Raw genomic sequence first — 12,236 nt, forward strand, 5'->3', positions numbered from 1 at the left:
ACAATGAGACTGAAGAAAGAGAAATTAAGGAGTCAATCCCATTTACAATTGCACCCAAAAGCATAAGATACCTAGGAATAAACCTAACCAAAGAGGTGAAGGATCTATACCCTAAAAACTATAGAACACTTCTGAAAGAAATTGAGGAAGACACAAAGAGATGCAAAAATATTCCATGCTCATGGATTGGCAGAATTAATATTGTAAAAATGTCAATGTTACCCAGGGCAATTTACACGTTTAATGCAATCCCTATCAAAATACCATGGACTTTCTTCAGAGAGTTAGAACAAATTATTTTAAGATTTGTGTGGAATCAGAAAAGACCCCGAATAGCCAGGGGAATTTTAAAAAAGAAAACCATAGCTGGGGGCATCACAATGCCAGATTTCGGGTTGTACTACAAAGCTGTGGTCATCAAGACAGTGTGGTACTGGCACAGAAACAGACATATAGATCAATGGAACAGAATAGAGAACCCAGAAGTGGACCCTGAAATGTACGGTCATCTAATATTCAATAAAGGAGGAAAGACTATCCACTGGGAGAAAGACAGTCTCTTCAATAAATGGTGTTGGGAAAATTGGACATCCACATGCAGAAGAATGAAACTGGACCACTCTCTTTCACCACACACAAAGATAAACTCAAAATGGATGAGAGATCGAAATGTGAGACAAGATTCCATCAAAATCCTGGAGGAGAACACAGGCAACACCCGTTTTGAACTCGGCCACAGTAACTTCTTACAAGATACAGCCACGAAGGCAAAAGAAACAAAAGCAAAAATGAACTATTGGGACTTCATCAAGATAAGAAGCTTTTGCACAGCAAAGGATACAGTCAACAAAACCAAAAGACAACCTACAGAATGGGAGAAGATATTTGCAAACGACATATCAGATAAAGGGCTAGTTTCCAAAATCTATAAAGAACTTATTAAACTCAACACCAAAGAAACAAACAATCCAATCATGAAATGGGCAAAAGACATGAAGAGAAATCTCACAGAGGAAGACATGGACATGGCCAACATGCACATGAGAAAATGCTCTGCATCACTTGCCATCAGGGAAATACAAATCAAAACCACAATGAGATACCACCTCACACCAGTGAGAATGGGGAAAATTAACAAGGCAGGAAACAACAAATGTTCGAGAGGATGCGGAGAAAAGGGAAGCCTCTTACACTGTTGGTGGGAATGTGAACTGGTGCAGCCACTCTGGAAAACTGTGTGGAGGTTCCTCAAAGAGTTAAAAATAGACCTGCCCTACGACCCAGCAATTGCACTGTTGGGGATTTACCCCAAAGATTCAGATGCAATGAAACATCGGGACACCTGCACCCCGATATTTCTAGCAGCAATGGCCACAATAGCCAAACTGTGGAAGGAGCCTCGGTGTCCATCGAAAGATGAATGGATAAAGAAGATGTGGTTTATGTATACAATGGAATATTACTCAGCAATTAGAAACAACAAATACCCACCATTTGCTTCAACGTGGATTGAACTGGAGGGTATTATGCTGAGTGAAATAAGTCAATCGGAGAAGGACAAACAGTGTATGTTCTCATTCATTTTGGGAATATAAATAATAGTCAAAGGGAATATAAAGGAAGGGAAAAGAAATGTTGGGAAATATCAGGAAGGGAGACAGAACATAAAGACTCCTAACTCGGGGAAACGAACTAGGGGTGGTGGAAGGGGAGGAGGGCGGGTGTTGGAGGGGAATGGGTGACGGGCACTGAGGTGGACACTTGACGGGATGAGCACTGGGTGTTTTTCTGTATGTTGGTAAATTGAACACCAATAAAAATTAATTAAAAAAAACAAAGAATTATTACAAGATTATGTTAGTAAGACAGATATTGATGCAAAGGTAGATAAATTGACCAATAGTGTGGTGTACAACCAGAGGCAGACAGGCATATATGAGCATCTGGTTTATTACAAAGGTGCACAGAAAAGCCATGGATAAAGAACAAGTTTTACAACACATGGTGTTAGTTCAGTTGAATTTTCATAATAAAAAAATCTGTATTAGCCCCTCTCTCACAAAATTAATTTCAGATGGGTTTTATTTTTTTAATAATAAATTTATTTTTTATTGGTGTTCAATTTGCCAACATACAGAATAACACCCAGTGCTCATCCCGTCAAGTGCCCCCCTCAGTGCCCGTCATCCATTTACCCCCACCCCCCGCCCTCCTCCCCTTCCACCACCCCTAGTTTGTTTCCCACAGTTAGGAGTCTTCATGTTCTGTCTCCCTTTCTGATATATCCTACCCATTTCTTCTCCCTTCCTTTCTATTCCCTTTCACTATTATTTATATTCCCCAAATGAATGAGACCATATAATGTCTGTCCTTCTCCGATTGACTTATTTCACTCAGCATAATACCCTCCAGTTCCATCCATGTTGAAGCAAATAGTGGGTATTTGTCATTTCTAATGGCTGAGTAATATTCCATTGTATACAAAAACCACTTCAGATGGATTTTAGATCTAAATGTGAAAAGTAAAACAACAAAGCATCTAGATATTAATGTAGGGGAATAACTTTATGAATTTGAAATAGGGAAGGGCTTCTTGAAGAAGATACAAAAAGTACTATTGTCTTAATCCATTGAGGCTGCTATTACAAAATACCACACTAGATAGGTTATAAACAATAGAAATTTATTTCTCACAGTTCTGGAAGCTGGGAAGTCCAAAACCAAGTCTCCAACTGATTCAATATCTGGTGAGAACACACTTCCTGGTCCATAGAAGGCATTTTTTGCGATGTGATTACATGGTAGAAGGAACAAGTGACTTTCTGGGGTCTCTTTCATGAGGGTGCTGCCCATAAGACCTAATCATCTCCTAAAGCCTCCACCTCCTAATACCACCTTGGGAGTTAGGATTTTTTCATATGAATTTTGGAGGACACAAACAGTCCATAACAACTATCACAATAGAAAATACCAATAAAGTACATTACATTAAATTAAGGACTTCTAGTCATCAAAAAAATATCATTAAAAGAGAAAAAAGCAGGCTACAAAATTAGAAAAAGAGATGCTGTAGATGGAAAGAGAGACAGAGAGAGAGAGAGAGAGATGACAGGGACTTTTACCCAGATTGTATAAAAAATTCCTCTACAAATCAATGAGATAGATAACCCAAAAATGACCCAAAAAAAAGGCACCTTTTACAAAAAAACTATCTATATATCTATGATTCAAGTCATGAAAGAATGTTCAACCTTAGTAAAAATTGCATTTAAAACACACAAAAATACAGAAATCTATATCTTTAAAACTTCTTGACATCCAAGGATAGGCAATGGGATACACTACAGAAGGGTACACACAGGTAGATGTAATTTATCCATAGCACCTAACACTTGGATTACATTTTGGTTTACAGTTATTTATTTATTAAGTTAATTAATACTGCGGTATGTCATATATATAACAATGCTGATAGTGAGCCCCAAACAACAGTCACAATTGCTTTATTGCAACTCAGCTGAGGCCCTAAATATAAAAGAAACTGTGGAATGCATATAAAGTGCTTATAGTAATGGAGGACACATAATAAGTGCTTAATCAATGGAATCCACTATTGTTAGATTAAAGGATGGGTATCAGTCCACTTCCACTGGCCATAAAAACAGAAGAATCCATTCTAAAAAGCTGTCTCCCAGAACATAAAGACTCCTAACTCTGGGAAACGAACTAGGGGTGGTGGAAGGGGAGGAGGGCAGGGGGTGGGGGGGAATGGGTGACGGGCACTGAGGGGGACACTTGACGGGATGAGCACTGGATGTTTTTCTGTATGTTGGTAAATTGAACACCAATAAAAATTAATTTATTAAAAAATAAAAATAAAAAATAAAATAAAAACACTTCAGCTGCCACCAAAAAAAAATTAAATTAAATTAAAAAATAAAATAAAAAGCTGTCTCCCAAGTGGGCCCCATACTTGGCCAATGCAGTGGGGAAAGTTACTTTATCTCTGGCAAGAACTTTCAACAGGGGAAGCAACTTGAAGGCTCATAGGAGCTCATTACATAAGCCAGTGACGCAAAACACAGTATCCTCTGGGTATCAGGGTGCCCTTCTTTGTCCTTCTCAAGCCATAGAGTTTGGATTTGAAAGAACCTCTGACTCAATATACACTAAGCTGGAAGACAGCTCTGAATCTCAGGGAAAGAGTAAGTGAACCTTCAGGATGGTCTCCAGAGTCACATATTTCTATCATACTTACCTTCTGTCTTTGCCGTTTACAGAATATCTGCCAAAACCTTGATGTAAACTTAGGTTTGCTTCAGCCTCCAAAACAAATAACTTTGCTTTATGACCCAGGCAGCAATTCTAAGGAATAAATGGGGAACCAACTATTTTTTAAAAAAACATACATGCATTGACTACAGAAATCTAAGACATTGGAATTAGGAATGGTGTTTGAAGGGGTTATTACTGAGTAGAGGATTCATAGGACCCAGAAGTAGGAAATGACGGGAAGGAAGAGCTTCATACCCTCCAGGTAAGTAAAATCCCTTTTATCACCTTTCTTCTTTACTTTGTATTTCCCTTATCTATGATGTGCAGATTAGAATAGCTAACATTTCTTCTGGATCAGACACTATGCTTAAGCTATATATGCATTTGCTATTTTAATTCTCACACCAATTCTATGAGGCAGAAACTATTTATCCCTCTTTTACAGATGAGGACAATGATTAAATAGCTAAACTTACTTGGTAGCTGGCACCAGTGTGCCTGGGGGTTGAAAAATAAGCTCCATGTGATAGGAGTTTGTGCTTTTAACCAGTATTTTATGCTAGACAATAGGTAGTCTGAAGCCAGACCATCTAGAAGGATTTATAAACTAGTAACTTGTCTCCTTTCTCCCTCTTTCTCTCCTTCCTACAAAGTTTACTGAATACCTAACATATATGCCCAGCCCAGGGTCAAGTCTTAAGGAATAGTCTCTGCATTTAAGTGAAACACAATATATTGAGGGAGTCACACAAGTAATCTAAAAGCCAGAGATTTTAAATATTATGATAGAAGTAAACAGAGGACATCTAAAAAGGTCAGGAAATGCCTCTACTGTGGACTTTTAGAAAGCCACCTCTTTCAAGAAATGTCTGTGAACAAATTTTTTCAGTGAGTTGGTATATAATCATTCATTGAAATTTAGCATTTGGTTAAACCCTCATCAATTAGATTTTGCATCCATCCTTGTCCTACTACAGGTTAAAAGATACTAATGTATTCCAGTTTGTGGATTAATCCATGTCTAGGCCCAACGCCACATAGCAGGGTGACAGTGTGGGAGGGACAGTGAGACAAAGGATCCTACTGAGTCCCAGACTCTGGCAAGAGAAATGGTAGAGTTTGAATATGTTTTTCCACAATCTGCTCCATTTTCTGAGCTTGTGCCTAGCCTATAGCAGAAACTACTATTTAGTAATAAGGCCAATGGGTCTTCCAGGAACAGAGACATCAGGACTCCACTAACTTACTGGTGTCTATTTTGTTTGGGGTTAATTAAAATAGAAATTCATATCCCAGAAATATTAAAATAATGAAGAAGATCCCAAAGCTATGATCAATATTTCTTAAATAAATTACAATGGAAATCACAATTTTATGATATAAAGTAGTGCAGGCTAAGAGAATATATCAAGGTTGAATCTATGTTTCATCAATGACTAGCTACACAACTATAGATAAAGGTAGTTTGCCTGTCTGAGTTTTATTCTTTATGTGAATAATGAGAATAATTCTACATGCTTCATATAATTACAAGAAACAAATTAGTATGATTAAGCATTTAGACCTGAGCCTAATCCCCAGTACAGCAGTGTGTGATAGAAACATTATATAAGCCATACTATCATTTTAAATGTTTTGGTAGCCACATAAAAGAGCAAAACAAATAGGTGGAGCTAATTTTAATAATATTTAATATTTTACTTAATCAAATATATCCAAAATTTTATTATATCAAAATATTTACATTGCTTTAGTTTTTTTAAATTTAAATTTAAATAAAATTGAGACTTCAGTTTCTTAGTCCCACTACCCACATTTCAAGGGCACAATAACCACAGTGAACTACCCTAGCATATGGAGCAGACATTGTAAGCACTCAACTAAGCACTGTAAGGAGAGATGGGAACAAAATATGGCTCCAGCAAACCAGGAATGGGTTGATAACAAGAAACTCCTAGTAATTTTGTTAGATGTGACCACGCTTTTTATTCATATAAAAAAAATTCTCAGAAATACTGAATGAAGCCTGAGGGGTTGAAATGGCATAGTGACTGGGAATTGCATTAAAATACTCTGGCAAAAAAAAAAAAAAAGGAAAGAAAGAAAAGTGATGGATGACACAAATGTAGTAAAACATTGATAATTTTTAATCTGAGTAATCAATATATGAGAGCTTATACTACTATCATCTCCATTTTTGTATATGTTTGAAGTTTTTTGCTATAAAATGTGTTAAGTGCAGTAATCTAGTTGGAAAATGAAAGGGCATAGTTCAGTGGGTCCTTACCATATGCTGGGCTAGGTTTGGTATATAAAATAACCCTTTGAAGTAGTCAGTAGTGTTTCCATTTGAAGGATAAAGAAATAGAGATTTAAATGAATTGTCAAACTAATGAAAGTAGTATTTGTATTCAGGCAATACAAAAATAAAGATACACACTGTCTCCCACCTTCACACATCGTTTGGTTCAAAAGAATATACAGGCAATGAAACAAAGAAATTACATTCAATAACAATGAGTCACTGTATTGAAATGGTCATCCCAAAGTCCATGACATAAAGCTAAAGTGGAGGAGACCTGTTGTTCATGTAGACCCTAGTGCTCAGTTTATCAATGGCCAGAGAAACTGGGTCTCTATCAATGTAAATAACTTGCCCCAGAACTCACAGGTGGTCATTGTTAATATTTAAAAGATCTAAACTGGGATGCCTGGGTGGCTCAGCAGTTGAGTGTCTGCCTTTGGCTCAGGGTGTGATCCCGGAGTTCCGGAATCGAGTCCCACATCGGGCTACCTGCATGGAGCCTGCTTCTCCCTCTACCTAAGTCTCTGCCTCTCTCTCTGTGTCTCTCATGAATAAATAAAGTCTTTTTTAAAAATAAAAATAAAAGATCTAAACCTACTCAAGACTTATTTTCTCCACATACTTTATAACAACTAATGTCAACTAGCATCTGAAGTCTTAAGCATCTTTCAGATGGTAGTCCCTTTTTATGAAGCCTCTATGCATGTTTCCCAACTTTTAGACATATAAGAAGGGACAAAGAGTGAAGTCCTGGAATAATTTAAAATATGACAAAGCCAGTCAGGCTGTCAGGAATTTGGGAGGCCAATGGGTCTCATAAAAAGGCTAGTTACATCCTAGGTTTGACTCAAAGTGCACATTTTAAGACTTACATACTTATGACCACAAATATGTGTGTATGGATGTGTGTGTGCTTCCTTTTGTAGATTACATACATCAACCGGAAAATGGATGAAAAGCATCTTCAAGTAAAGAGACTAGAGATTACCACTTGGAACCTTGATTTAACAGATTTAATTTAAATTCTGGAGCAATGATGATTCAGACAACTGATACTTAAGAAGAGAGCCTAGACTGCATTCCTAAAACTGGTTAAAGCCTATCAGACCTTTTTTTCCCTTTCTCTCTCTTTCTCTCTCTCTCTCTCTCTCTCTCTCTCTCTCCCCCCCTCTCCCCTCACTCACTCCCCCATCTCTGGTAATTTTAAGAAATAGACTTTTCCCAAACCAATACCTTAAGTGAGACATTTTGAGAATAATTTTTTTAAATAACAATGTTATGGTACCATGTTCCCAAATCCAATTTTCCTTCCATTTTCTTCCTATAGATAATGTTACACTGTATTTACTCTTGCGAACTTCCCAGGTTCCATGGAAAATAATGTTACTGAGTTTATCTTCATGGGTCTTTCCCAAAATGAGAAAGTGCAACAACTATGCTTCTTTTTGTTCTTATTCTTTTATATGATACTCATGACTGGAAATTTTCTCATTATAATGACTATTCAAAGGAGTCCAAATCTCAACTCACCCATGTACTTTTTCCTTAGCTTCCTATCGTTTGTGGACATCTGCTATTCCTCTGTTACAGCCCCCAAGCTGATTATTGATTCCCAAGCCAAAGTCAAGAGCATCTCTTTTGTTGGTTGTATAGCCCAGCTCTTTTTCTGCCATCTATTTGGCTGCACAGAGATCTTCATTCTCACAGTGATGGCCTATGACAGGTATGTGGCTATCTGTAAGCCTCTACGCTACATGACCATCATGGACCGGAAGGTCTGCTCCATACTGGTGGCAACCTGTTGGTTAGGAGGGTTTGTTCATTCCTTTATCCAGACCATCCTCACTGTACAACTGCCTTTTTGTGGCCCTAACCTAATTGACCACTACTTCTGTGATGTCCACCCTTTACTGAAGCTGGCTTGCACAGACACAAAAGTTGTGGGACTCATTGTGATAGCAAACAGTGGTATGATTTCACTGAGCTGTTTTGTCATTCTTGTTGGCTCTTACATTGTCATCTTGCTTTCCTTTAAGACCCGTTCATCAGAAGGGAGGCGTAAGGCCCTGTCCACATGTGCTTCTCACATCATAGTGGTGATCTTGTTTTTTGTCCCCTGCCTCTTCATCTACCTAAGGCCTTCCACCACTTTTACTGAGGACAAGATGGTGGCTGTGTTTTATACCATCATCACACCCATGTTAAACCCTCTGATCTATACCCTGAGAAACATGGAAGTGAAAAATGCCATGAAGAGACTATGGATGGAGAAGTTGGTGGTCAGAAATAAGAGAGGCTCTGGTGTAAACCTCAATGGGATTGGTATAGCATCAGTTGTACCAGTTTCCAAAAGGATTGCTGGGAACAAGTCAGTAATCATCCCTTAAGCCTTATCCCATGAGAAACATTACAATATAGCATAGTCTTGGACTTGAAGTGTAAAGACTTAGTTTGAAGGGCCTATTATACCAGTTACTAATAGTTTGGCTTTAGGCAAAGAGATAGTCTCATTGCCCTGAGTGGATTAAATGTTTGGGCAGAAGGCATGAACAGACATTTCTCCAAAGAAGACATACAAACAGCTAACAGACAGGTGAAAAACTGCTCAGTATCACTCAATATCAAGGAAATATAAACCAAAACCACAATGAAATACCACCTCACACTGGTCAGAATGGCTAAAATTAACAACTCAGGAAACAACAGATGTTGGTGAGGATGTGGAGAAAGGAGAACCCTTTTAAACTGTTGGTAGAAATACAAACTGGTGCAGACACTCTGGAAAACAGTATGGAGCTTCCTCAAAAAAGTTAAAAATAGAGCTACCGTATGACCCAGCAACTGCACTATTGGGTATTTATCAAAAGGATACAAACATAGTGATTCAAAGGGGTGCATGCACCCCAATATTTATAGCAGCAGTATCCACAATAGCCAAACTGTAGAAAGAGCCCAGATGTCCATCAATAGATGAATGGATAAAAAGAATGTGGTAAAGAAATGGAGTTAAGTGATTTATCTGATAAAGAGTTCAAAATAATGCTTATAAATATGCTTACCAATGTTAGGAGAACCATAAATGAACACAGTGAAAGTTCAACAAAAAAGAAAGTACTAAAGAGAAATTATAGAGCTAAAGAATACAAAAACTAAACTGAAAAATTCAAGAGAGGTTCAATACCAGACTACATCAAGCAAAAGAAAGGATAAGTGAACTCAAAGACAGGACACTGGAATTCATCTAAACAGGAGTAAAAACAAAAAAGAATGAAAAAGAGAGCATGCAGCATAAAGGACTTATAGAAAATCATTAAGTAGACCAATATTCTCATTATGGGGATCCCAAAGGAGAAGAGAGAAAGTAAGAGGCAGAATGCTTATCCACAGAAATAATGAAAACTTCCCTAACCTGAGGAAGTAAATAGACATCCAGATCCAGAAAACTCAGACAGTTCCAAATAAGATGCATCCAAAGAGATCCACACTGAGACACTTTATAATTCAGTTGTCAAAAGTTAAAGACAAAGAATCTTTAAAGCAGCAAGAGAAAAACAACACATTACATATAAAAGAATCCCCAAAGATGACCAGCCCAGTTTTTCACAGAAACTATACAGGCCAGAAGAGAGTGGCATGATACGTTCAAAGTGCTGGAAGAAAAAAAACCTGCCAACCAAGAATACTCAACCTGGCAAAGATGTCTTTCAGAATCGAAGGAGAGATAAAGTTTTTCAGACAAGCAAAAGCTGAAGGAATCATCACCACTAGACCAGCCTTACAAGAAATGTTAAAGGGAGTTCTTCAAGCTAAACCAGAAGGACACTAATTAGGAACATGAAAACATATGAAAGTATAAATCTCACTGGCAAAGGTAAAATACAATTAAATTCAGAATATTCCAGTGTTGTAATGGTAGTGACTAAATCACTTATAATTCTAGTATGAAGGTTAAAAGACAAAAGTACTAAAAATAACTATGCTATAATTTGTTAATGGACACACAAAGTAAAAAGATGTAAATTGTGATATCAAAAACATAAAAATGGGGGAATAAAAATGTAGAGCTTTAGTATATATTTGAACTTAAGTTGGAAAGTTGGAACTTAAGTTGAACTTAAGTTGGAAATGAGCTTAAAATTGACTATTATAAATACAAGATATTTTATGTAAACTTCACAGTAACCACAAAGCAAAAACCTATAATGAATACACAAAAGAAAAAGAGAATGGAATCTAAGCACACGACTACAGAAAATCATCACAATAGGGAGCAAGACAAGAAAGGAACAAAAGAATTAAAGAGAGCCAGGAAACAATTAACAAAATGGCAATAGTTGTTAGTCCATACCTATCAATAATTAATCTAAATGTAAATGGACTAAGTTATCCAATCAAAGACATAGAGTGGCTGAATGGATTAAAAAACACAACCCAACTATAAGCTGCTTACAAAATTCCCCCTCAATACAGTCAACAAAACTAAAAGACAACCTACAGAATGGGAGAAGATATTTGCAAATGACATATCAGATAAAGGGCTAGTTTCCAAAATCTATAAAGAACTTATTAAACTCAACACCAAAGAAACAAACAATCCAATCATGAAATGGGCAAAAGACATGAAGAGAAATCTCACAGAGGAAGACATGGACATGGCCAACATGCACATGAGAAAATGCTCTGCATCACTTGCCATCAGGGAAATACAAATCAAAACCACAATGAGATCCCACCTCACACCAGTGAGAATGGGGAAAATTAACAAGGCAGGAAACCACAAATGTTGGAGAGGATGCGGAGAAAAGGGAAGCCTCTTACACTGTTGGTGGGAATGTGAACTGGTGCAGCCACTCTGGAAAACTGTGTGGAGGTTCCTCAAAGAGTTAAAAATAGACCTGCCCTACAACCCAGCAATTGCACTGCTGGGGATTTACTCCAAAGATTCAGATGCAATGAAACGTCGGGACACCTGCACCCCGATGTTTCTAGCAGCAATGGCCACAATAGCCAAACTGTGGAAGGAGCCTCGGTGTCCATCGAAAGATGAATGGATAAAGAAGATGCGGTTTATGTATACAATGGAATATTACTCAGCAATTAGAAACAACAAATACCCACCATTTGCTTCAACGTGAATGGAACTGGAGGGTATTATGCTGAGTGAAATAAGTCAATCGGAGAAGGACGAACAGTGTATGTTCTCATTCATTTTGGGAATATAAATAATAGTCAAAGGGAATATAAAGGAAGGGAAAAGAAATGTTGGGAAATATCAGGAAGGGAGACAGAACATAAAGACTCCTAACTCGGGGAAACGAACTAGGGGTGGTGGAAGGGGAGGAGGGCGGGTGTTGGAGGGGAATGGGTGACGGGCACTGAGGCGGACACTTGACGGGATGAGCACTGGGTGTTTTTCTGTATGTTGGTAAATTGAACACCAATAAAAATTAATTAAAAAAAATTCCCCCTCAGCTTTAATAACACACACAGACTGAAAGTGAAGGGATGGAAAAAATACTCTGCACAAATGGAAACCAAAAGAAAGCAAGGGTAGCTATACTTATATAAGTAAAATAGACTTTAAGCCAAAGACTATAATAAAAGACAAAGAAGGTCATTATATAATAATAAAGGAATCAATCCAACAAGAGTATAT

The 12,236-nt window shown here is 37.5% G+C and overlaps 1 protein-coding gene across 1 annotated transcript; it reads left to right on the top strand.

Annotated features, from left to right (window-relative positions):
- The first annotated feature begins 7,744 nt into the window (after window positions 1-7,744).
- On the top strand, window positions 7,745-8,967 carry LOC121471645 (olfactory receptor 4S2-like). The gene has a single exon (XM_041722430.1). It carries the CDS (start codon window positions 7,951-7,953, stop codon window positions 8,965-8,967), a length of 1,017 nt encoding a protein of 338 aa, XP_041578364.1. The 5' UTR covers window positions 7,745-7,950.
- The last annotated feature ends 3,269 nt before the right edge of the window (window positions 8,968-12,236 follow it).

This window comes from Vulpes lagopus, chromosome 11 (assembly GCF_018345385.1).
Source record: "Vulpes lagopus strain Blue_001 chromosome 11, ASM1834538v1, whole genome shotgun sequence".
Taxonomy (NCBI): Eukaryota; Metazoa; Chordata; class Mammalia; order Carnivora; family Canidae; genus Vulpes; species Vulpes lagopus.